Source organism: Oppia nitens, unplaced genomic scaffold, assembly GCF_028296485.1.
Source record: "Oppia nitens isolate AA-2021 unplaced genomic scaffold, nextdenovo-longstitch-racon4-pilon3 scaffold11_pilon_pilon_pilon, whole genome shotgun sequence".
Lineage (NCBI taxonomy): Eukaryota > Metazoa > Arthropoda > Arachnida > Sarcoptiformes > Oppiidae > Oppia > Oppia nitens.
The window spans coordinates 2,779,822-2,805,183 of record NW_026533190.1 but is presented as its reverse complement, the minus strand read 5'-3'; the positions used below and the strand labels follow the sequence as shown (position 1 = coordinate 2,805,183).

At 25.4% G+C, this 25,362-nt stretch overlaps 7 protein-coding genes across 7 annotated transcripts; all 7 read left to right on the top strand.

Annotated features, from left to right (window-relative positions):
• The first annotated feature begins 496 nt into the window (after window positions 1–496).
• On the top strand, window positions 497–3,255 carry LOC128951756 (nose resistant to fluoxetine protein 6-like). The gene is made up of 9 exons (XM_054297029.1): window positions 497–809; window positions 886–1,209; window positions 1,277–1,364; window positions 1,421–1,479; window positions 1,566–1,739; window positions 1,822–1,915; window positions 1,976–2,234; window positions 2,771–3,192; window positions 3,249–3,255. The coding sequence occupies exons 1-9, from the start codon at window positions 497–499 to the stop codon at window positions 3,253–3,255; spliced, it is 1,740 nt and encodes a 579-aa protein (XP_054153004.1).
• A 1,441-nt stretch (window positions 3,256–4,696) lies between these two features.
• LOC128952115 (uncharacterized) lies at window positions 4,697–6,977 on the top strand. Its single transcript, XM_054297455.1, has 6 exons — window positions 4,697–5,559; window positions 5,739–5,765; window positions 5,999–6,283; window positions 6,438–6,537; window positions 6,632–6,692; window positions 6,831–6,977. The coding sequence occupies exons 1-6, from the start codon at window positions 4,865–4,867 to the stop codon at window positions 6,902–6,904; spliced, it is 1,242 nt and encodes a 413-aa protein (XP_054153430.1). The 5' UTR covers window positions 4,697–4,864; the 3' UTR covers window positions 6,905–6,977.
• Window positions 6,978–7,304: 327 nt separating this feature from the next.
• LOC128952288 (uncharacterized) lies at window positions 7,305–9,251 on the top strand. Its single transcript, XM_054297654.1, has 6 exons — window positions 7,305–7,731; window positions 8,098–8,124; window positions 8,248–8,532; window positions 8,649–8,748; window positions 8,824–8,890; window positions 8,982–9,251. The coding sequence occupies exons 1-6, from the start codon at window positions 7,370–7,372 to the stop codon at window positions 9,053–9,055; spliced, it is 915 nt and encodes a 304-aa protein (XP_054153629.1). The 5' UTR covers window positions 7,305–7,369; the 3' UTR covers window positions 9,056–9,251.
• Window positions 9,252–9,564: 313 nt separating this feature from the next.
• LOC128952386 (uncharacterized) lies at window positions 9,565–11,219 on the top strand. Its single transcript, XM_054297782.1, has 6 exons — window positions 9,565–10,020; window positions 10,100–10,126; window positions 10,196–10,480; window positions 10,576–10,675; window positions 10,898–10,964; window positions 11,043–11,219. Exons 1-6 carry the CDS (start codon window positions 9,632–9,634, stop codon window positions 11,114–11,116), a joined length of 942 nt encoding a protein of 313 aa, XP_054153757.1. The 5' UTR covers window positions 9,565–9,631; the 3' UTR covers window positions 11,117–11,219.
• Window positions 11,220–11,827: 608 nt separating this feature from the next.
• On the top strand, window positions 11,828–12,974 carry LOC128952444 (uncharacterized). The gene is made up of 4 exons (XM_054297847.1): window positions 11,828–12,146; window positions 12,251–12,532; window positions 12,632–12,739; window positions 12,814–12,974. The coding sequence occupies exons 1-4, from the start codon at window positions 11,848–11,850 to the stop codon at window positions 12,938–12,940; spliced, it is 816 nt and encodes a 271-aa protein (XP_054153822.1). The 5' UTR covers window positions 11,828–11,847; the 3' UTR covers window positions 12,941–12,974.
• An 846-nt stretch (window positions 12,975–13,820) lies between these two features.
• LOC128966311 (cylicin-2-like) lies at window positions 13,821–16,885 on the top strand. The gene is made up of 5 exons (XM_054313161.1): window positions 13,821–14,351; window positions 14,915–15,773; window positions 15,967–16,248; window positions 16,413–16,520; window positions 16,665–16,885. The coding sequence occupies exons 1-5, from the start codon at window positions 13,916–13,918 to the stop codon at window positions 16,792–16,794; spliced, it is 1,815 nt and encodes a 604-aa protein (XP_054169136.1). The 5' UTR covers window positions 13,821–13,915; the 3' UTR covers window positions 16,795–16,885.
• Window positions 16,886–21,807: 4,922 nt separating this feature from the next.
• On the top strand, window positions 21,808–25,327 carry LOC128951746 (uncharacterized). Its single transcript, XM_054297016.1, has 4 exons — window positions 21,808–21,987; window positions 23,163–23,336; window positions 24,792–25,234; window positions 25,310–25,327. The coding sequence occupies exons 1-4, from the start codon at window positions 21,873–21,875 to the stop codon at window positions 25,325–25,327; spliced, it is 750 nt and encodes a 249-aa protein (XP_054152991.1). The 5' UTR covers window positions 21,808–21,872.
• Window positions 25,328–25,362: the final 35 nt, after the last annotated feature.

The window sequence follows — 25,362 nt, the reverse complement described above, 5'->3', positions numbered from 1 at the left end:
AATTTAGTTGTAATTTTTTTTGTATACGAAAAAACTTTTTTCATAACTAGTGTGAAATCTTTTCATCAATTGTTTTCAATTATTACTAATATTATACAATATATTAGATATCAATAACAATAACTGTAAAGCTAGTGTTAAGTACGGCCCACAATCAATGCTAACTTGTAAGTGGGTTTAGATTTTATTTGTAATAAATTTAAATATTGTTTATTTTTTTGAGACAATTTGTATAAATATTTTTTATATTTATTTGAGATGAGTTGCGATAAGTAAATGTCATTTAGGGTATTTCCCACACCATAATTGTCTACTTGAGTGTTTGGCAAACATGCTTAAGTCAATAGTACTTAAATATTTTTACAAAAAATATCATATATATATGTCTAATAAAAATTCTCACTTTTTATCAAAAAATATATTTTTATCAAAATTTTAAACTAACATTAAGTTTAATGTAATAAAAATCTGAAATTAGAAAACCAAAAAAAAAAAAATGTTTACAAAGTTTCTTAACAGTGTTTTACTGATAGGATTTTTTGTGACATTAAATAATACTTTAGTAATTGTGTCACAAAATCAACCGAAAAATCAATCGCTATATTTGTGGCAAAATCTGAGTCTATATGCAAACAATTGGAGTAAAGAATTTGTCGCAATTCATAAGCCATTTGTCGAAGAAGTAGTTCAATCAAGTAATGTATCGCATAGTTGTTCACAAAGTTTATCTGCAACTCTGGATGCTATCGTTAGACTAGAAGACTGGTCACTATTGATGGCCAATTCCTGGCCAACAATACCACCAATAGGTTAATTGAGTGATAAAAAATGATTTTAAATATTAATTTTTTTAAAAATCTTTTTATTTTTTGATGAAAATAATAGGTATATTTGAAGGAACAGTTACCGACTTAGGAGCCTATGATCAATGTTTGGCTATTGTTGATAATGAGGTGTTAGGATCAGCTCAGTATTGTTTGCTAGACTTCAAGTTTCCATTACCCGAACCGATGGCCAAACAACACAATTTGTTTCATCAAATTAATGATTTACTTCCGGCTAATAATAGTTCACAAATTAACACAACAAACAATGCATTGAATATTATTGCAAAAGAGGCGTCAATTTTCTATTGGATTTCATTACGATTAGGCATTTGTACGCCAAATAAATGTAATACTAATGAGATCTCATCAATGGCTAAATATGGTATAATATTAGTAATAAAATAAGATTAATAAAAATAGTAAACACTACTGTATATGTATTAATACAGTGGCAGCTAAATCAGGAGTTCAACTAAAGTCAGTTAATTGTGAACTAAAATCCAAATTATCTTTAAAACCTATACATGTTTTTGCAATGTAAGACAATTGGTATTAATGAAAACAAAAATTTAACTTTTTTTCCAACATTTTAGATCTTTTATAGTTATTTTCTGTGTGATGTGTACTTTGGGTACAATTAATGACTTTCAAAGTAAATACTGGTTTTATATTGTTTTATTATTTTTATTTTTTTAACTAATTTCTAATATATAATTTTTTTTATAAATATTATATTAGAGAATTCAAATGGATATAAATTTATAAAAATATTTTCATTGAATCGATCTGTTCATCGATTGCTAGCTCCGACCTCATCATCGGATCTGTCGTGTATTCACGGTATACGAGTCTTGTCTATACTTTGGATATTATATGGACACACCATACTGTGGAATAACAACCAATTGGCCGGTTATTATTTACTTATAAAATTATAATATTATAAAATTAGTAAATTTTCTTAAAATATCTGTGTATTTATTTTTAAAAATAGCCCAAAGTTTTCACGGAAAACATTTATTAACACAATTCATGGCTCAACCCTTATTGAATGGAGTCTATGGTATCGCCACTTTCCTATTGATTAGGTTTATACTTTATAATTAGTAATAAAATAATTATAATAAATTAATTTTTAATATTTTTAGTGCTATCTTAACAACCTATATATGCTTAACTGTTACAAACAATAATCGTAAAAATTTTTCAATCATTGGATACATTGTATTACGTTTGGCCCGACTTTGGCCACAGTTAATGATATTTATATTGTTGACATTTTTGTTGCCACTGACCGGTTTGGGTCCCGTCTGGTCCGAGGTTGTGGGCGACACTGTTGGCAAATGTATGGACAATTGGTGGCTAAATATGCTGCTAATACAGAACCTCTATAGATCCGATCGCATGGTATGTATATATAAATAATTACCTGTTAATTACAATTAAAATACAAATTTAATTTAATTTAGTGCGCTATCCATACGTGGTTCATAGCACTTGACTATCAATATCACATAATAGCAATTTTAATAGTTTTGGCATTTTTGGCAAATAAAAAGTTTGGTATAACATTGAATGTGATATTTATTATGACATTTCTAGTAATTTCATCGACACTCTGGTATATCTATGAACTGCCTCCGGCTCTCATAAACACTGGTCGCACGTGAGTTATTTACAATTAAAAATAAATATCAATTGAATTGAATTAAATATATATATATAATTTGTTTTCAGTGAATATTTTGAACGATACTTTAGTTTTACAATACATAAAATACCCGGGTCGTACGGAACAGTCTACTTTATTGGTACTTTAGTTGGTTATGTTATATATACTAATAAAGCTGTTAAAATAAATAAAGTATTAACTATTTTTTAATTAAATTTATTTTACTTTATTTATATGTAATTGTATTTATTTTCAAATATTATGGCAATAGACTTATTTGACACTGATATGGATAACAATACTATTGGCTTATTGTATGCCATTGTGGGACAAAGTTTATTGGATGTACGGCCGCCACTACACGCCATTAGTCGGTACTATTGGCTATCAAATGTTTCAACTGATTTGGTCGGTGTGTACATCACTAATGATATGGCTGTGTGTATCTGGCAATGGAGGTCTGGTCAACCAATTGCTATCAATGAAGCCGTTCATACCGTTAGGACGGCTTACATATTCAGTGTATTTATGTCACGCTTGGCTGATATGGTATTATGTCGGTACCCGACGACACTTGACTGATGTATCTCAGTATAATATTTTGATAAATTTCACTCACATTACAGTCATGTCATATATTACTGGTTTTGTATTTTATGTATTATTTGAATCGCCTATAATTGAGTTACAAAAGTATTTGGCAAATAGTTTGACAAAAAGACTAATTGTTAATGAAATACAACTTAAAGTCATTGAAAGACAAAATAATATATGTCTCTATCAAACTATCAATACTAATAACAACAACAATAATAATAGTAGTAATAACGATATTTTAAAAATAAATGATATATAATTTTTATCATCATTTTGTTTTTTTTTAATTTAAATATTTAATTAATTTTATTGTATTAATTTTTATGTTTTTCCAAAATACATAATTATTATATTATGTTTTTTATATATAATTTATTTTTTTATAATTTTTATCATTAAATATCTTGTTATAATATTTTCCTGAATATTATATAATAATCATTTATATTTTAGTTTAGACATAAATTTTTGACTTTTTAAATTAAAATAATTTATATATATTTTTAAATAGATATTTTGATAAATTATTTACATATATTTATTATCGATAAAAGTTATGTTTGCGATACCTCTTGAATCGGATGCCCTCCTCAGCCAACATACAGTCTTTGTAGAGCTTTTGTATGACATCGACGACCACACCATTGATTGTTGCCAATCGATCAAAACCAGCTAATAATTTATTTAAATACATAATTATATTTATATATTAATATAATAAAAAAAGTATTTTTTTTCATTAGTATAACCATTTAATTAATACCTCCCACACCTCCCGATGTTTCGACGGCTGATCTTAATTCTAGACATTCATGTCTATTGGGAATCATTTTTTTCAAACAACTAATCTGTTGTACGACTACTAACAGTACAACTGTTATCAACAAAATAACATATATTTTAAACATAATTTAATTATTATTTATTTATTTATTTTTTTTGCTGATCAAACAGTTATTTTAGAAAATGATGTCTAATATCTTGAAAAATTTAGTTAAAATTTTAGTGTTTTATATCAAAAAATAGTTTTGATCTACAAGTGATGATCCTTTATATATGTACATTAGTTTTTGATAAAATGAGTTTAATAGGATTTAAATATTTTTGTTTAGTAATAATTATCAATAAATAATTTATACAATTTATTAGTGGATTTATTTTGCTACTGAATATTGTATATTAGATTTATATATTAAATAATTTTATTGTATAATACATGTTTGTTATTAATAGTGTTATAAATACAGTAGTTATTTAATACATAATTTTATATGTATTTTAATTATGAGATAATACTTTTTAATTATTAATTTATAGCATATTTAATATCTTTTTAATGAATTTATTTTTAGATGAAATTTGAGATTAAAAATGTTAAATATTAATTGCTATTATAAACTCGATTTTAAACTATTTATAATAAAATTTATAATATTGCGCCAAATTAATTATTTATAAATTTTTTAATTACTAATAGTTGTAATATATTATTAAATATAATCTCAAATTACTTGATTTATTATTTAGTTTTCTATATATATTATTAATTAATAGCAATATTTTTCAACTCATTTTGCTGTCTTTAAATAATAATAAAAAAACTAATTACTCAACAAAAATTAATTACATAAATGGTTGACAACACATACTGTGTATGTTAATTAAACTTATTGTTTAGTATTATCATCTATTATTTTATTATATATAAAAAAACTCTTAACTATAACCCACCCACCCCTCCGCCATCCTCCCCGGTGTCATCAAAAAAATGTTATTTACCTATATGTTTAGCTACCGTTTTATGGTGGCCGTCATAGTGATCACTCATATGATACTGACAGTGGTCATTGCTGATAAACCAGCCAAGAAAAAATCAGATGATGGACCGCCCAAATCGGATCCCAAACCATTTAAACCTAAGCCCTATAAGGGCAAACTCAAGGCACTGTCACCACAACAGGTCGAGTTTGCCAAAGCGTTTTACGCCAATCTTATGAAAGATCAGAGCAAAAAGTTTGCGGAAATGGATGTCGACTCCGGCAAAAAAGGTGCCAAAAAAGTGGCCAAAAAAGATGAAGACGAAGATAAAATGCTGAAAGCGTCGGCCGATGACGCAGATGATGAAGAAGAGGAAAAGGGTGAAGAAAAGGAAGACTCAGAAGACAAGTCTAAGTCTAAAAAATCTAAGTCTAAGTCTAAGTCTAAGCCCAAACCTAAGTCCAAGTCTAAAAAGTCTAAGAGTAAGTCTAAGCCTAAGTCTAGATCTAATGAGGAGGAAGAAGAGCCAACAGAAGCTCAAGAGTCCGGCGGTGGCGGCGGCGGTAATGGTCCTGACCATATGGGAACACTTCCGCCAAAAGCCAGTGGCATGAAGATGGCGGCCAGCGGTGGTATGCAGTTTTTCGACCAGATTATACACTATTATGTACCAATGGGTGATCCATATGGAGGAATGCCTGATGGGTAGACTATTTGTTTATTTTAGTTGCTATTATTATTATTATTATTATTATTATTATTATTATTATTATTATTATTACTGTATTATATTGAGATATTAATTATTATTATTATTTTATAATATATAATCATCGATTGATTGAATTAATTTTTGTTTCTGTATTATTGTTATTTGCTTATAGTTTACTATCAATGGGCAAGTGGTGTGTGTAAGTACTTATTATATTATTATATACTGAATATGATATAAAATATTTCCAAAATGTCTATATAATTGTGTTTATTATTATTATTATTTTATTATAAACTACACCCATCTCTAATAACTTATCTATTAGTATGTTAACCACAAAAAATATATTTCCTACCCGTTCCCCACCCATCCTATCACTATCTCTTCCCACCAATTAATCGTTCATCACTTATCATCATAAATATACAGAGAGTTCTGGATCAAGGGTGCACTGGGCATCATGTATACCACTGTCCGCTATCCACACAAGATTATGCTTAAGATGCTGATAGCCATATCTGCATTAACTTGGATACCGATGAACTTTATCTACTGTGCCAATCCGTTTTCTATGGCCAACTTTATTGCCAAAAGTAAAATAATCAACCGATCACACGATAAATTGGCAAAAATACATAAGGAATGGAAGATCCGATTGGCTAATCTATTGGATAAGGTTATCAAAAAAGAGGATATGTTCAAAGTTGCTTGCTGGTAGGTATTACTTTATAAGCACTCCCATGTGGGATGGGGTGGGTTGGGTGTTCCTGATAATGATGATGTCCCATATAGTTAAAAAAATATTAATTAATTGTAAAATTTGTTTATTTTCTTGTTGTTGTTGTTGTTGTTGGTGACCTCCAAACAGCGGTTTTGCCGAATGGAAACGCAAGTCAATTGAGGCCATAGCCGATGAGGGCAAAGAGTTTGCCGCCCGTTGGTTTGCCAGCTTCTTCAAGATGCACCAGGTCATTTATATATATATATATATATATATTTAATTTATACTTAAACAATTTATTTTATTTTAAAATATATTTATATATATATATTTGTATATAGCTTGTATATTGCTCTGATTATCAAGATGGATCGGATTTGTGCCAGGGCATTGAATATATTGGTAATAATAATAATAATAATAATAATAATCACATCCCGGTGCATACGGCACACATACATACACATATAATTAACAAAACAATTATATTAATTTAATATGATAATTTATCTCATTTTATTTTTTTAAATTTTTTTATAGATGATGAACCAATTAGAGTACTACCCCGATCATGGATAACATTGTTTCTGGAAAAATGTACCAAATTTTTCTAGATTTAGATTTTTTTTGTGTGCAAAAAAATTATTTGCAAATTTTTTTCCCGTGTATAAAATAAATAAATAAATAATATGATCAATTTTTTGACAAAAATTAATAATAAATAATTAAATTGTTTTTTAAATTTTTGTTATTTGTTTCTTAAATAAATAAAATTTATTAACTATAATTTAATCAAATTTATATTAAGTTAAATAATTTTTCATAAAAAACAAATATGACTTAAATATATATTTTTTACAATAAAATGATTATACAATGATAACGCTGAATGTTATAATAAATTAAAAAATTTAATTAAAAAATTAAATTACAACAGCCATGTTAATAATTCATGCTAAATATTTTTATTTTAAAGAAATATATTAAAAATTGTTATTTAATACCTACACTGTAGTAATTAAACAAAATGATAGGATATTTCAAAATCAAATAAAGTCAAACAAAATTATCTATAAAAAATGGATATCAGGATATTATTATGTATAAACATTTTAATTATTATATTACTAGTTTTGATCGGTATATCGGAAATCAATGGACAACGAAACCCGTCTAATCCGCGCAACTATGGCGGCCAGTCGTCAGGAAAATCGCCGATATACGGGCCAAAAGAGATAGAAATAGCCAAACAATTTTGGAAAAAACTGGGCAAAGACCAGAAAGGACAGCGCAAGTATACGTCCAAAGAGGCGGCCAATGCTGGCAAATTCCGAGTGGCCAACTATCAGAAACTGTCACCACCATCGGGAACGTCGTTTTTCGATGACATTGTGGCCGGATTTTTTCCTATAGGTGACAAATACGCCGGTGCTCCCGATAAGTAAGTTGCAGTTAATTGTTATAATCAATTTGTATAATTATTATTTGTTGTTGATTTTAGTTTAATATAACTTAAATATTATTGAATATATAGCTAAATATTATTGAATATATAGCTAAATAATATTGAATATATAGCTAAATAATATTGAATATATAGCTAAATATTATTGAATATATAGCTAAATATTATTGAATATATAGCTAAATATTATTGAATATATAGCTAAATAATATTGAATATATAGCTAAATAATATTGAATATATAGCTAAATATTATTGAATATATAGCTAAATAATATTTACCTAATAATATCTTATAATAACTAAAAAAAAAATATTAATTATTATTTTACTCCATTTCAGTATTGTCTCAATGGGATTGTTTTGCGTGTAATATATATATTGTTTTTTTTTATTAACCCGTAAGTAACTATTCAAATTACTGATACTAATTGTGTGGATATTTTGTTTGTTTGTTTATTTTGTTAACTATTATATATATATATATAAAAGTCAAACATTAGTGAAGGGTGCAATCGGCGTAATCTATACTACAGTACGATATCCGCATAAAATACTGTTAAAAGTGATGATAGCCATCGCCGCCCTGACTATTGTGCCGGCAAATGCCTTATATTGTCTGAATCCATTCAGTATAGCAAACTTTATTAAAAAAGGTAGTTTAATTAATACCAAACAGGATGATTTGGTACGACTGCACGAAAAATTTCAGGTTAGACTGGCCAACACCATGGATAAGTACAAAACAATCGGAGAGATTCGCAAACAGAGTTGTTGGTCAGTTGTTGTTGTTGTATACGAAACATGTAGTTTGTCGCACATGTAGTTCACCCAAAAAAATAAATAAATAATTATTTGCTTTTTTTCACCTAATGTATGTAATGTATGTCTAGCGCCTACTGGCAATGGCAACGGGAGTCTATAAAAGCAGTTCCCAAAGAGGCACAGGATTTCCTAAGTCAATGGTATTTGGCTTACTTTAAGTTACATGAGGTTTGTTAATGTTTGTGATTGATAATTATAATTAAAAATTAGATGGATTAATAATAAATGTCTAATTAATTTCAGATAGTTTATTGTATGAAATTTACAGTAGCCCAACAAAATGATTTTTGCGATACTGTTGAATATGATGGTCAGTGGTCTATAAATTATTATTAATTGAATTTTTTTTTAAAAAACTTATTATTATATATTTTATTTTTTACCAAAAAAAAAATTAACAGATTCCGAGCCCACTCGCATGTTGCCCCGGTCATGGGCCACACTTGTATTACAAATGTTTACTGAATTTCTATAGATAATTGTGTTTTTGTTTGTTTTTATTGTTGTTTGTATTATATGTTAAAATGATTATGGTCATTTTTATTGTAAGGTAAATAATAGTTGGAAAAAATTTTTGTTCATATAAATTATACACATATTTTTAAAAATATTATGTATAAACTGTAATCAATAGTACTAATGTTTTTAATCTATCGTTAACTATCTATTAAATGTTATTGTTGTATATTATAGATGACTTACTATTAATTAAATAATTATATTTATTAATAACCATTGAATATAATTTTACTGTTATTATTGGCAAAAATGTAATAATAAATAATTTCAATTAAATTTTATGTATATTTATTAAAATAAATTCATAAGTAATGTTTTTTTTATTAAATTAACATTAATTCTAAATTATATGTAATACACTACCATTGAATTTTTACTATACAACTAAAATACTAAATTAATTTTTCACCACCATATTAAAAAAAATTATTATTAGATATAGTAATAAAATATAGGTGTAATAATAATAATAATAATAAACGAAAAAAATGATAGTATTTTACTAATACAATCCCAAATACATATTATCGGAATGTTATATAAAAATATTTTGTTACTAACATTACTATTACCGGTTTGGGTCCTAATTTGCGGACAATCGGACAGTGATGATCATAAAAATGTTAAGCGACGACCTATACCGCGAAACTATGGCGTCCAGTCGTCGTCGTCGTCGGGAAAATCGCCAAAATATGGTCCGCGAGAGATAGAGTTTGCCAAACAGTTTTGGAAAAAACTGGGCAAAGATCAGAAAGGAAAGCGCAAGTATACGGCCAAAGAGGCCAAGATTGCCGGCGCTGTCCAACCCAAAGGACCGACCAACTATCAGAAACGACCGGTCGAGGCGGGACTGTCCTTTTTTGATGACATTGTTGTCTCTTATTTTCCGATTGGCGAGGAATATGCCGGACTACCCGACAAGTATGTGTTCAAAAATGCTTGAATTTTTTTATAGACCTTTTGATATACAGATATTTAATAATTATTATTATTATTATAGTCTTGTTTCGATGGGATTGTTTTGTGTGTAAGTTAATTAAGTGAATATATTGTAATTGATGTGATAAATAATAATAATAATTATCATTATTTCTAGCCAAACATTAGTCAAGGGTGCGGTTGGCATAATCTACAGTACTGTACGATATCCGCATAAAATACTGTTAAAAGTGATGATAGCCATCGCCGCCCTGACTATTGTACCGACAAACGCCATGTTTTGTCTGAATCCATTCAGTATGGCTAACTTTATTAAAAAGGGTCGTATAATCAATGGCAAACAGGATGATTTGGTACGACTGCACCGGCAGTTTCAGATAAGACTGGCCAACACCATGGATAAGCCCAAGTCCTTTTCAGAGATACAGCACCATAGTTGTTGGTTAGTAGACACATAGTGGTGCACTGGTAGTAGTCATCAATTGATTAATACGGTTTTATTTTTATTTGATTGTGTATGTGTGTGTGTGTGTGTAGCTCCTATTGGTATTGGAAAAAGGAGTCCATAAAGGTAGTACCCGTGGAAGCACAGGATTTCCTAAAACAATGGTTTTTGGCATACTTTAAGTTACATGAGGTTTGTATTAATCTATAAAATATAAAGTATATACTGTGTATATATGTGTGAATATCAACTTTCACTTGAAAATTAAATTTAAAATTTAAAGTGTAATTTATATAATTACGCTAATATACTTAAATTTAATTATCAAATTTATTTATAGATTATTTAATTTTAATTAATAACAGGCTACTAATTTATATTATTATTGTTTAATTATTATTTTGTAAATTTTAGTTAGTTTATTGTTGGAAATTTACTACAAAACAACAAGATGATTATTGCGATAATATTGAATATGATGGTAATTCAAATATATTTAATTTTGTAAAAAAATATATGATAAATTTTAAAAAAAAATTTTTTTTTTGTTTGACTATAGATTCGGAGCCAAGTCGTATGATGCCCCGGTCATGGGCCACACTAGTACTACAAATGTTTACCGAATTTCTATAATAAAATTTAATGTTATTGTATTTTTTGGAGGGGAGGGGAGAAATTTTTTTAATTTTTTTAGATAAATACATAATTATGTTTATTAACTAAATTAAATTAAAAATATATTCAGATAAAATATTTTTTTTATCGATAATATTGTTAAAGTATATTTTACTTATTATATATTTTTTAAAAATAATAATTTAATTGTATTTATCTATCAATATTTGTATTAATAAATAAATTTTTCAAAAAAATAAGAGTATATTTTTGCAATATTATAATCGTAGTAATAATATATAAAAAATATTGTATTGAGTTATATCATCTATAATACTGTATTATTGAATGTTTTAAAATTTTTTATTATTATATAATTAAAAATATTTGTATATTAGTTTTAATAAATTTTTTATATTTTAAAAATTAACTTTTATAAACTGTATAGAAATTACACTTTTAATAGTATCTAAACTATTATTTTTAAATTAATAAATCTAACAAAACTAAAATTAATACTCTATTCATATTTTTATGTAGAATATTAAAATAAACTAATAATTTATCATTTTTTGTTTCATTTTATTATTAATTAAAAAAACTATATTAAATAAAAATGAATGAAACTATTACAGCCATATGCTAACTAATTGCAATAATAATAATATTAAATATATTATATGTATAGAAATTATGAAACAAAATGATATAATTAAAAAAAATAATTTAATAAATAAATAGATACTTAAATGGCGTTCAAACAGCAATTGAAAAGACTATCACTATTATTCAGTGCACTCCTATTGATCGACCAATTCATCATTGGTAGCACTGATCCCAATGAGTTAGGTCTACAAAATAATGGAAATTTTGACCAATCGGGCGGTCCAATTGGCAGCATTGTGGGCACTGGTACGCAAACCATCCGAAAAGGTACGCTAAGCGGTCTGGCCCGTGCACTGGACGATCGGCTGTCACAGGTTGACTATTTTGGTAATCCTCATCTGTCTATGCCCGAGGACCTGCCCGGTCACATACTGTTTTGTACGTAAGTATAGTTTCAAGAAAAAAACAAACAATTATAATTATCATTAGGAAAAAAGTAGTTATTATTTTTTGCATTAATTTATTATTATTATTATTATTTTATAGACAATTGATTTACTCGGGACTGTACGCAATGATCTATTTGATTATCAGATATCCGTTCAAATTGTTAAGCAAAACAATGTTACTATTGGTAAGCATAAGCTATATTGCCAATTATGGCAATTGGTGTATAAATCCGATAGCTTGGCTAGACTTTACCAGTGAGGGACGCAAAATTAATCAACATATTGAACGATTGGCACAGTTTAAGACAGAGTTTATTAGAAGGATTATGTGGATCACCGATAAGGCCCGACACGATGAAAGACGAAAATATGCATGCTGGTATGTATACTAACCTACCCAGTCCTATAATAATAATATGACTGTCCCCTCTAATGTGTTTGTACTGTTTAAAAAAATTTATTATTATCATACTCCCAGTGCATGGCAAGATTACAAGTCCAAGAGTATTGAAGAGGTACCGGAGGCCCAAAGTTTTGTTGAATCATACTTTAACCGATTGTACAAAATTGATGAATGGGTTTATTGGTAAGTTTATACATGAAAATAGTTAATATCTTTTAATGTATTATTACTTATTTTTATTTAAATATATATATAAGTTGGAGCTACAGATCACTAGAGTTATGTAAAAGTGTAGACTTGAAGCCAACCAACGAAGAACCGGACCGAGTGGTGCCACAGTCTATGGGAACCGTTGTTTTTGAATTGTTTGATAAATATATCTAAAAAAAATAAAACTATATTTTTGTTGTTGATTACTGTGTTATTACAAAAATTTATTGTATATTTAAAAAAAACAATTTATATGAATTTTTAGAGAGTTTAATAAATTATTTATTTTACTGACATTTTTATGGGTTTAAATAATATAAATGTTCTATAATTTAATTAATAAAAAATAATTTTACTTAATATATATATATGAAATTTTTTATATAATTTATATCTTTGATAAATTCAGTAAATTTAACTAAAAAATTATAATAAAATAAAATTTTAATGCAAATTAATTTACACTCTTTGCATACATATAGGTATATCTGAAATATTTTATACTGCCATTAAACCTATCTGTAAATAAAGATTGTTTTAATTATTATAGTGACCAAAACGTTTACAATTAATGTAATAAAAATTTATTTTTATAAATTATGTAAAAAATAAAATAGTTAAGATATATATATTTTTAAATATTTTTTTATAAGTTAAAAAAATATAAGTAGAATATAGATATATCAAAATTGTAGTTATTATTTATTGAATACTTCTAATTATATATGAAATATTGAATTATTTAGTAACTTTAATATCTATAGTTATGTTTTTAAAATTATATCTAAAATAAAATACAGCAATTATCAGTAATTTACACTATATTTTAACTAAGTTATTGTTAAAAAATAAATTTGTTAAACTATACAAAATTATTAAAAATGTTATGTATCATAATATTTCAATTTTAAAAAATATTATTTAATTGAATATGCTAAAATTATATATATATATATATATATATAAATTATTTGGTCACTATAATTAATTAATTAAATATATTTACTGTATATAAATTTATATATTGAATAAAATAATGGCTGCTTTATAAATATACAGTATTGTACTATACATACAAATTAGTTAATTAAATGTATGTATTATCCACCAAAAAAAAATTAGTGAACAACAAAAAATATATATAAATAAATGTCACTCCAAGACATTAGATGCCGGCATAGCTGGACTCTGGTATTATGTATTTTTCTAGTGTGCGAACTGTTTATCCCGATCTACGGTAAACCAGATAATAGTGAAAGTGAACGGGAAATAGAGTTGGAATACCAGCACACACCTAAAGTGGAAAATAGTGAAGGACAAGCGGCAGATGATGGCAGTGGAGATGCAGATAAAAATGGAAAAGGAGGCAAAGGCAGTGGTGATGGTAAAGATGGCGGCGGAGATGATAAAAAAGATGGTAAAGATGACAATAAAAAGGATGGAAAAGCAGATAAAGATGGAGACGGCGACGGAAAGGGTGGTAAAAGAGATGGAAAAGATAAAGGAAAGGGAGATAAACCTAAAAAAAGAAGTTCTGATAAAAAAGGTGGTTCAGGAGGCCTTAAGAAAAAAGGGGGCAAAAGTGGTAAGTAATATGTTTTACTATTTCTGTCGATGGCTTTAAATTTAGCGCATTTATCATTAAATTTTTTTTAATTATTGTAAACAATTTTAATCAATTAAAATAATTATTAAGTAAATTATATCTCAACATATATTATAGTATTTATATTTATATAATATATAATTTAGTTACACTATAAAAACACATACATATGTACTAAAGGGACAACCATTTTGTTGAATACCATATTTTTACACAATTTGATTGCTTTTTAAAAAAAATGATTTTATTAAAATATCATTAAAAATTGAAAAACAAAAATGGTTTTTAATTTTAAGCCTAAATTCTATATATTTGCTTTATTACTAATATGTTTACTGTTGATACAAGGTCCGTTTAACTTAAATACAAACTAATTATTAATTAAAAAAATTTATTATTTAAATTAATATAAAATTATATATTGTATATTGATATAGATATTTATAGTGATATTATAGAGTGTAATATATAAAACATAAATATGAATACTATTAATTAAAAATTATTTTTAATATTATTTATTTATTTTTTTGTAAACTTAGCCAAACTGGGCAAACCAGATGACGATGAAGATGGTGGTGGTGATGATAAAAAGGGCGCAAAAAAAGATGCCGACAGTGATGGCGATGACAGCGATAAAAAAGACAAAAAAGGTAAAGACAAGGGCGGAGGTGATGACGATGAAGACAGTGATAAGAAAGACAAAAAAGGTAAAGAAAAAGGCGGTGATGATGATGAAGATGGTGGCGATAAAAAAGATAAAAAAGGCAAAGACAAAGGTGGTGATGATGACGAAGATGGTGGCGATAAGAAAGACAAAAAAGGCAAAAAAGGCAAAGACAAAGGCGGTGATGATGACGAAGATGGTGGTGATAAGAAAGACAAAAAAGGCAAAAAAGGCAAAGACAAAGGCGGTGATGATGATGAAGATGGTGGCGATAAAAAAGGCAAAAAAAATGGCGACGACGATGACGATGAAGACAGTGATAAAAAAGGCAAAAAAGATAAGAAACCCAAAGCCAAGAGCAAAGGCGGTGACGACGACGAGGATGAAGACAGTGACAAAAAGGGCAAAAAAGGCAAAAAGAAGGGCGAAGACGATGAAGATGATGGTGACAGCGGTGGTGGCGATGAAGAAGATGATAGCAGCAAAAAGGGTAAAAACGGAAAAGGAAAGAAAAAGAAAGGAGGCGATGGTTATGATGAAGAGGGCAATCCTAAACTGTATAAAGCTGGCGGCAAAATTGGCAATGTTATCGGCACCGGGTCACGAAAAATCAAAAAGGGTACACTGAGTGGACTGGCCAGAGCTCTCGATGAACGACTCATGCAAATCGATCGGGTCGGCAGTCCATATCTTGGTTTGCCGCAGGATTTGTTCGCACATTTCCTATTTTGCGCGTATGTATCATATATCTGAAAAACATACATACACACACACACACACACACACACACACACACACACACACACACACACACACACACACACACACACACTGCCGTCACTACAAAAAATATAAACTATATATTTATTAATATATTACTAAAATTGTTACTTTTATTTGACTCCCATATATATATATATCCAATAGACAACTGGTCTATTCTGGTCTCTATTCGTTTCTCTATATATTGATTCGTTATCCATTAAAAATTCTGGTCAAAGTGATGGTCATATCAGGAGGTATGACCCATATATTTACATATATGAATTGGTGTATCAATCCCATTGAAATAATGGGCTTTACCGGTACAAACATGAGAGTCAATATGCATCTGGAAAGGCTGCACTGGTATAAAACACAACTTAACAAACGTCTCATTTGGATTACCGATCACGCAAAACATGAGGACAGACAAATGTACTGTTGCTGGTAAGTCCATATGTATGTATGTGTGTCTATACGTGGTAATGGTAGTCTATTAATTAGGGAATGGCAATAACTATATATATATATATATATATATATATATTGTATATACCGGTAATAACAATGATTAAAATGTGTTTTGTTTGTGTTGTCTCTAAAAAAATTAGTGCTTTCAACCACTGGAGACAAAAATCTATTGAAGAGGTGCCCGAAGCGGCTGTCCATTTAGCCACTTATTTCCGGCGGCTATACGGAATCGGTGAACTACTTTTCTGGTAAATACCGCCTCATCTCCTACCCCCCCCCCTTCTAGTTTCAATTGAACACACTGTCAAGCTTATTGAACTTTTTTTTAAATTGTTATATTAAATTTCTGTCCATTTTGTGTGACCTTTCACCCCTCACCTCCTCAAATATAGTGGCAAATTTAAGTTGGGAAGCGCCGCCTGTGAGGAGACTGATTTGTCGCCCACCGATGAAGCACCGGATCGTATCCATCATCAGTCATGGTTGACCCCCCTATTTGAGTTGTTTGATACCTTTATTTAAATGGCACACCATATACACCTAAACAAGCAATACACACCCAACAAAACAAAAAATGATATCAATGCCAATGAGAAGTAATAATAATATAATAGAAAATAATTATATTTTTTAAAAAAAATTATTTCTAAATATATACCAAAATTAATTTTTTAAAAACAACAAATATGTTGCTATATGTTAGCAGTTTTATGGAAAATTAATTACTTTTAAAATAATAAAAATAATAAAAAAAATTAATCAAATTTATACTTTTCAATTTTTAAATATATATATACTGTATTTATTATCAATTAAAGCATCAATTTGTAATCACAATAGGGCATCAAATATGCTAATATTAAGCTATAAATTTAAACTTATGTTATTATAATATGTTAATCTGTTAATAAAAATAATAATAAAATTTAGTTTTTTTTAAATAAATAAATAAATAATTTTACTGTAACACAAAGCTAATTAAAGATAAAAATTGATTAGTTAAATGGTTATTAAATTAAATAAAAAATTATTTATTCGGGGTATCATCAAAAAAATAAAAGGTTTATACACTATTTAGTTTTAATTATATAATTAATTAAACTATATTAATCAGTAATATGTATTTAATAATAATCTTTTAACTAAATCAACTGAATTAACTAAATATTGTATTTCTAATGTGTCCACAAATTTATAAAAAAAAATTATTTAAATTACTAATATATTTTTACTTAAGACAAATTTAATAGAAAAAATAATTTTTAATATTACATTATTAGTATAAATTAATACAAATTAAAAATTATTGATTTATTTACTTATTTCCTATTCAAAGTTATTTTATTTCTATTTATTGATTATCTGTTTTTTAAAATAAATTATAATTATATATATTAATAACTATAAAAAATATTAATATTTAATTTATAAACCGTGATAAATGATATTAAAAGTTAGTTTTTTTATGAAATAAAGTTTTTAACTAAAAAGTTTTAATATTAAACTACTAAATATTAATAGTTTATTAATCGATATGATATTAAATTACAAATTATGATAAGATTTGAGTTTTAAATAAGAGAAAACTAAATTTAAAATAAAAATTAAAGTTAATTATCAGTCCATCAAAGCGCCTATAGATAATAAAAACAGACAACTCTTATTGTATAATATATAAAATTATAAATTATTATTATTAATAATATGATAGATAAATCTCTAGAAAAAATATGTCATCGATGTCTTTAAGCTTAAAATACTTAATATATTAATGAAATTATTTGAAATTGTAGTATTTGTTGTCAAAAGATTAAATATAATATTTATTTTGAGAATAAATTATGAATTTTATTTTTAATATATATGCAAATTCTTGAACTTTGATTATGCAAATATGATAAAAACTATTTGTTTATTGAACAATAATATTATTATTATTAATAATAATAGTAAAAATAATAATAATAAATATATTTAAAAATAAAATACAAACATTGCTAACGTGCAGAAAGTTTTTTTTTATTATGTTTTGTTTAATAATAATTTATATAATCATTTTTTCATCATTATTATACTGTATGTTAATATACAGTAAAGACTTATTTACTTAAAGACTAAGAGAAACAGTTAGTTAACCCATTACTTGTTGTTTTTATTATTATTATATTTGATTATTATGTTTGCAAAAAAAACCAGTACTTAATAAAATCCCAGTGTTTTTATTATTATTAGTATTATTAGGATAACACTAATACAAAAACTATTGCAGTACTACTACTACTACTAATAATAATGATAATAATGTTAAAAATAGAAACATATGTATTAAAAGATAATACTTAACAAAAAAAAAATACTGTATGTGTTTTGTTGGGCTATTGTTTCAAATAAAAATTTTCAGAGACAACTGAAAAGTTTTATATTAAGTGATTATTTATATATAACTTGTGAGTTGTGAGCTAATAAAATAAAATCTTTTAGTTTTCTAACAATAACAACAAAACAAAATAATAATACTAATAATAATAATAATAATAAGCACCACATTTTGTTTGTTTGTTTGTTAGCCCTTTCCCATATAGTTATCCGTTTTTTTTAAAAACTTTTGTTTTGAAAAACCAATATATTTAGTACATTATATAGCCATCAAAAAATAAATAATAATAAATTGACCCCAAAAAGAGTCATCGCATTTAATATTTTATCCGAAAGAAACAACTTTTACACAAAAATATTTTTAAAAGGGATAAACTATATATATATATAAGTATTTATATTATATTTTATTATAATTATTATAATTATAATAACAATATATGATATATACAAAATGAGTTTTTTCAGCAAAATAAAAAATTGTTTTAAAATTCACTTGAAATTCAGTCACCTAAAAATTTTTTTTAATAAAATTTTAATTTACACAACTTATACAGTTATAGTAAATATTATATACAGTATATACATACACATACTATTAGAAATTTTAATAAATTAATAAATAATAATTATTTATATGTATATTAACAATTATGATAATACAGTAATTATGAATTAACATTTTTGTTGCTGTTGTTGATAAATTCAATACCTCATCAACAACAAAAAAACAATACTAAATTATAATATATGATGTTCACCAATACATAATATAATTTATAATATACTTTATATGGTGTGTATGTAATACATGTAATACTATGTATGTATGTGTGTGTGTGTGTGTGTGTGTGTGTAAAAAAATTAAATTAAATCAAAATGTTGAATCACATTATAATGAACTATTTTTTTTGCATTCAAATAAAAAATTTCACACTATTTTCAATTATAAAGCAAAAAAATAATATAATATAATAGTAGTATACTATATACAGTATTCAATAATAATAATAATAATAGTTCAATGAAAAACAATTTTTTTATTACACGCTTAAGGATATGCATTGTGTTATTATAAGATGTTATTATTAATGTATTTTTAATATTATTTTATATTATTTTTGCTATATTGATAGCCTATTTTAAAAATACAGGTATATTTTTTTAATAAAAATATATAAATTGCATACAAATAAATTGTTTATTTAAAAAAATAAATGTTTAAATTATATTGACAACAAGTTAGCAGTGATATTGAATAAACAACAAACAAACTAACCAAAAAATAAAACAAACAAATAAATAAAAATATTAATGCATCAAAAAATACAACAAAAAATAATAAATAAAATTATTTAGTAATTTAATTTAAAAAAGATAGTTTTAATGATAGCAAAGTGAGACACATCCCATAATAATAATAATAATATAATACAAGTTATTAATATAAAAGTTTGAAGAATATAATGTGTTATTTATAGCTATTTTTGATGTCAAACCACAACAATTTAAAACCTTTACTTTGAAATAATAATAACTATCATTATATGGATATATAAATAGTGTAAAAAAATAAATTAATATTAAATAAATTAAACATTTTTTTTCTTCGATAAAAACTAAATAAAATAAAAACTATTAATGTTTACAAATAAATGTAAAATAGTTTTATTTCTTCTTATTATTATTATTAATAAATAAAAACTACTTTTATTTGATTTTATTAACTGATACTAATATTGATAGTATATAATAATTTATGATAATTAAAAAAATTGATTTTTGTTTTGCCTAACAACAAATTGATCGATACATTTTGTATTTATTTATGTGTTTTAATTATACATTATTATTATTATTATTTAATTATTTTTTTTATCAAATAGAAAAAGTTAAATAAACTTTTTTAAAAATAGTTTTTATTTATTTATTTTATTTATATACTGTTAGTATTATTATTTTTTTAAAAATTCACAATTAAATGCTTACAAAAATAGAGCCATTAATTAGAAGATAAAATATAATTTTTTTAATCTATAGTTTTTGTTTATCTACATTGTATATAATAATATGTTTTGTTTGTTTGTTTGTTAATGTCCATGTTAATTTTTAAAACTTTTTAATTATTATTGTTTTTCTAAGCATTTAATATAATTTTAACAATCTCTCTCTCTCTCTCTCTCTCTCTCTCTCTCTCTCTCTCTCTCTCTCTCTCTCTCTCTCTCTCTCTCTCTCTCTCTCTCTCTCTCTCTCTCTCTCTCTCTCTCTCTCTCTCTCTCTCTCTCTCTCTCTACAAAAAAGCATAGTTTAGTTGTTAACAACATTTTAAACAATAACAACAATAACAAGAAAATTAGTTTTTTTTTCTATTTTTCTAAAAAAAAGTTAATTAAGTTTTGTAATGTTATGTAAGTTTATTTTATTTAATACTATGTAATGCATATGTAATGCAAACCATTTGACTGTTACTGTACTCTAATAAAAAAAAATTAATATCACTTTACACAATACATTCATGTTTTTTTCACCATAACATACAAACGTAACAAAAAAACACACGTAATATCTGTAAATATCATATCAATTATAGCTCAGTGCATACATCATACATACATAGACATACATAGTATATACATATACACACATAAACGTCTAGTACATACACATACTATGTATATATGCAGTACGCATGACATATATATTTTGAATTATAATAATAATAATAATAATAAACAACACATCAATGCATAGGCGCTAATGAAACCCAAACAACAGTTAACACACAATACACTATACACTACACACTATAGTCTCTCTCTCTCTTACTATCACTCAATGCATGCATGTGTTGGACACTTGCTTTCAGTTACTCTACTCTTAATAAATGTATTCAAATATTTTATGAATGCATTGTATACTTACAAAACTTATTAAATACATTGAGTTAGTATTATAGTAGTAGTAATAGTAGTCAAACACATATTGAAAGACAGAGAGAGAGAGTCAAACAAAAACAATCGACAATTGATTTCAGTCATAATAATAACGTAATAATTATAATAAACTAATTATTATTTTTATTATTAATAACATATTGTCTTTATTGTGAAACGAAATAATAATTAATATTATTATTGAATGACTGTATGTTTTGTGTTGTGTGCCAAACCTATTGTAAAGTCCAGTTCCCAGTAAACCCAAACCCAACCGCAACACCAACGACAATGCCGTCGACTAATAACAGGCTAAGCAATGGCGCGCACCCGCCGTTGTCGCCGCACATATCGCCGTCCTCTCGGCTAATGGCCTCAACTATTAGCTCACTGGCCAAACAAAAAGGTATGTTTATATATATATATATTTGTATTGTGTGGATGATGACCTGGGTATTAATATTTTATTTAAACAAATTATTTAAATGATTAGGATATCATTGAATGAATGAATGAATTAATCAATGATATGATTAATTGTATGTTAAAAACAAAAGTTTTTTTTTGATAGTTTTGTTGTTGTATTTTATTTTATATGTTGTGTGTGTTTGTTATATATGTTTTTATTTTATTTTATTTTTTTTGAATGATTAATATGATATTAATATTTATATATATGATTGTATCACTTAATAATAAAAAAAGTTAATCGTAATATAGTTAAATGATCTTGATTGATTAATTATATGTTTCATTAAATATAGTGTATTATTATTATTATTATTATTATTATTATTATTTTACTTATATTTGTTTATCATTGTATTTATACAGAGTTTATAATATATAATATACATTACAATACAGTCCTACAATAGATTGTATTTAGTTTTTTTTAATACATTATTTAATCAATTTTTTTGTGTATTTTTTAAATAACGTAATAATAATATGGGAGGAAAAAGTTGTATAATTTTTTTTAATATATATATTTGATTATATATAATGAAAATATTAAAACTTATATATCAGGAAATAAATATCTTATTATATATTATTTAATAAATTATAAGTAATATAATAAATTCAATAACTTATTAGTTGCACAAACTATAAGCATATTATAATAATTTTTTTTTTTTATTGAAAATGTTAAAGTGTATTGTTATTATGAAATACTGTATTAGTATAGTATTGATAACATTATTATAATTATCTTTTTTCTAAGTTGTCATTATTATTATTATTATTACAATTAATATAATAAGATATAAATATCATATATAAATTATATTGATTTTGAAACACTACTGTATAAGATTGAGGTTTACTACAGTATAATTTATATTAAATAAATTACTGATAATTTTACTGAAAAGGTATTATGAAAAAAAATAAAACTATTTAACTTATATATCTATATGAATGACATGAATGGCATTAATTTATGTTAATTTATATATCCTTTTCTTATTTTATAATTTTTTTGAACGAAAGAAATAGAAAATAAATAAATTTTTGATAATTCAATCGATATTAACCTCTATTTGATATTTTATTGTATTGTATTAATATATTAAGCACTATCCCGATGGGACACCAGCGACAGCGGTCTCAGTACGTCTACCAATGGTACCGGCGCTGGCCATGAAGTTATTATGCGCCGCACGACAAATCTGACCCGTACTCGAAGTCTACGATTACCGCAGAGGTCAAGAAACTATATGACGACCAGTTCCTATGATAGGAGTCATGGTATGATGAATAACCCCAAACAACATAATAGTTAAGATTTAATACACCAATTGATTGGACATTCATATGATAATCATTATTAGACATATGGTTTGATGTATTATTAATAATTTATTATTATTATGTTTTGGGATGTATTTTTTTTATTATTATTTTATAACTTATAATGCATTTACAATTAGATTATTAGTAATTGACTTATAAGTTATGACATGACATATTAGTTGCGGTTGTCTTGTATTGATTATCATATGTTTGGCACGATTTTATTTATTTATATATATATATATAAAGTTATTAAGTTATGGTAAGTATAAAATGTATATGATATCTAAAAAATACCATTAAAATATTTTTATATTCATTAATTTTTTTTATGCATCAAAAAATTATTATTAGCCAATCCATCAATAATTTAATTTGCAAATAAATAGATAAATAATATACACACTGTGGTGCCGTGTATTGTATTTACATTATAATAATTATTAAATTATTATTATAAATCATGATTTGTGTTGTTATTGTGATATTTAAAAAATATGTGAATTTATTTAGCAAATATTTTTAATATGCATTTTTGTGTTATTCTCTTATTTATTTATTTATGTATTTATTCACACAATTGATAAGAAAAAAAGTTTTAGCTATTATTATAAATTTAGTTATGTTTATAATTGTATTTATGATTTGTTTTTCAGGGTATTATTGTAAAGTATATATGTGTTATATTCAAAATAGTTTTTTATTATAATATTGTTATTATTATGTGAAACATACATACATATAAACAATGTTTAATTAAATGCACAAATATTTTACATTAATTTTAATTTTTTGCTAAAAACAGATTTTTTTTGCTATTTTGTTTTGGGTTTTGTTTTAATTTTGTTTTGTGTTATATATATAATATTATAAAACTTATAAAAAAAACATACAAAACATTATTGTATTGCAGTTCACGTCTTATGTATTAAAATAATCACGACTTTTGAATTTAATAATCATTTTACAAGTTTTTACATTATTAAAAAAAGTTAGGCTATATATGTTTTTACAGGCAATAAAAGAGCACAGGTATGTGTCATATATTTTATATATTATATATATATATACCTGTTTGCTATTATAAAAAACAACAATAAATAAGTGGATTTTAAATGCCATCCATGTATATGTATTAGTAAAATATATATGTATTATATAAATTTTAAAAACTTAAAGCTAAAAGTTAATAGCTTTTATTATATGACTATATAATATTCAAATAATAGTTTTGTAAATGATTGATACTGCATTTTGACAAACAAAATAATTATATAATATTACCGGTATTATTATTATTATAATTGCCAGTAGTTTTATGACATTATATAAGTAGTAGTAGTTTTAGTTTATATTTAATGACAATTTGCTAACAAATTTTTTTACTTTGTTTTTATTTGTATATATAAGACGTAAGTCCTACCAACTCATCAGTCGACGACTCGCGAGTGTCTGAATTGGAAAAGAAATTAAAACAATGCGAACTAAAGATCAAAGAACTGGAATCAGATATCAAAGAGTCAAAAGAGACGATTGAATTCTTGACATCTGAGCGGACAATACTGGCCGACAGTCTTAAGGAAACCGAAGACACTCTCTATCGGGTAAACCGTGAGAACAGTTCGTTGAAGAAGTCCATTGATGTCAAAGAAGAAATGATTGACAAATTGGGTTCAAAATATTCCCGAAACCGAAAGGTTTGGGAAGAAAATGAAGTGAAAGCCAATGAAGAAATTAAAAAATTGGATGAAATGATTGATCACGTAATCGATACCTTGAAGTCACTTCCAGATTGCCATAAGAATTGCGAATCAATTGAACACTTGTTGTATATGTTGACCGATGATAACAAAGTCGGTGGTCAACAACATAACAATAACAACAATAATTATAAGATTACTAATAATAATAAAACTATCAATAATAAGCAGCAAACAGTTGTTTGAATTGTCTAATTTATATTGCATTTATACATCTAATA

Bases quoted from the DNA above. Each gene is read 5' to 3' on its own strand.
- LOC128952386 (XM_054297782.1), top strand. From the start codon at position 9,632: ATGTTATATAAAAATATTTTGTTACTAACATTACTATTACCGGTTTGG. The intron at 10,127-10,195 runs GTAAGTTAATTA...CATTATTTCTAG, and splicing joins TCGATGGGATTGTTTTGTGT to CCAAACATTAGTCAAGGGTG. The intron at 10,481-10,575 runs GTTAGTAGACAC...GTGTGTGTGTAG, and splicing joins ATACAGCACCATAGTTGTTG to CTCCTATTGGTATTGGAAAA.
- LOC128952444 (XM_054297847.1), top strand. From the start codon at position 11,848: ATGGCGTTCAAACAGCAATTGAAAAGACTATCACTATTATTCAGTGCA. The intron at 12,147-12,250 runs GTAAGTATAGTT...ATTATTTTATAG, and splicing joins GGTCACATACTGTTTTGTAC to ACAATTGATTTACTCGGGAC. The intron at 12,740-12,813 runs GTAAGTTTATAC...TATATATATAAG, and splicing joins ATTGATGAATGGGTTTATTG to TTGGAGCTACAGATCACTAG.
- LOC128952115 (XM_054297455.1), top strand. From the start codon at position 4,865: ATGTTATTTACCTATATGTTTAGCTACCGTTTTATGGTGGCCGTCATA. The intron at 5,766-5,998 runs GTAAGTACTTAT...ATAAATATACAG, and splicing joins TCAATGGGCAAGTGGTGTGT to AGAGTTCTGGATCAAGGGTG. The intron at 6,538-6,631 runs GTCATTTATATA...ATTTGTATATAG, and splicing joins GCTTCTTCAAGATGCACCAG to CTTGTATATTGCTCTGATTA.
- LOC128966311 (XM_054313161.1), top strand. From the start codon at position 13,916: ATGTCACTCCAAGACATTAGATGCCGGCATAGCTGGACTCTGGTATTA. The intron at 14,352-14,914 runs GTAAGTAATATG...TTGTAAACTTAG, and splicing joins GAAAAAAGGGGGCAAAAGTG to CCAAACTGGGCAAACCAGAT. The intron at 16,521-16,664 runs GTAAATACCGCC...CCTCAAATATAG, and splicing joins ATCGGTGAACTACTTTTCTG to TGGCAAATTTAAGTTGGGAA.
- LOC128952288 (XM_054297654.1), top strand. From the start codon at position 7,370: ATGGATATCAGGATATTATTATGTATAAACATTTTAATTATTATATTA. The intron at 7,732-8,097 runs GTAAGTTGCAGT...ACTCCATTTCAG, and splicing joins TACGCCGGTGCTCCCGATAA to TATTGTCTCAATGGGATTGT. The intron at 8,891-8,981 runs GTCAGTGGTCTA...AAAAATTAACAG, and splicing joins CGATACTGTTGAATATGATG to ATTCCGAGCCCACTCGCATG.
- LOC128951756 (XM_054297029.1), top strand. From the start codon at position 497: ATGTTTACAAAGTTTCTTAACAGTGTTTTACTGATAGGATTTTTTGTG. The intron at 810-885 runs GTTAATTGAGTG...TGAAAATAATAG, and splicing joins GCCAACAATACCACCAATAG to GTATATTTGAAGGAACAGTT. The intron at 1,916-1,975 runs GTTTATACTTTA...TAATATTTTTAG, and splicing joins GCCACTTTCCTATTGATTAG to TGCTATCTTAACAACCTATA.
- LOC128951746 (XM_054297016.1), top strand. From the start codon at position 21,873: ATGCCGTCGACTAATAACAGGCTAAGCAATGGCGCGCACCCGCCGTTG. The intron at 21,988-23,162 runs GTATGTTTATAT...TAATATATTAAG, and splicing joins CTCACTGGCCAAACAAAAAG to CACTATCCCGATGGGACACC. The intron at 23,337-24,791 runs GTATGATGAATA...TGTATATATAAG, and splicing joins TTCCTATGATAGGAGTCATG to ACGTAAGTCCTACCAACTCA.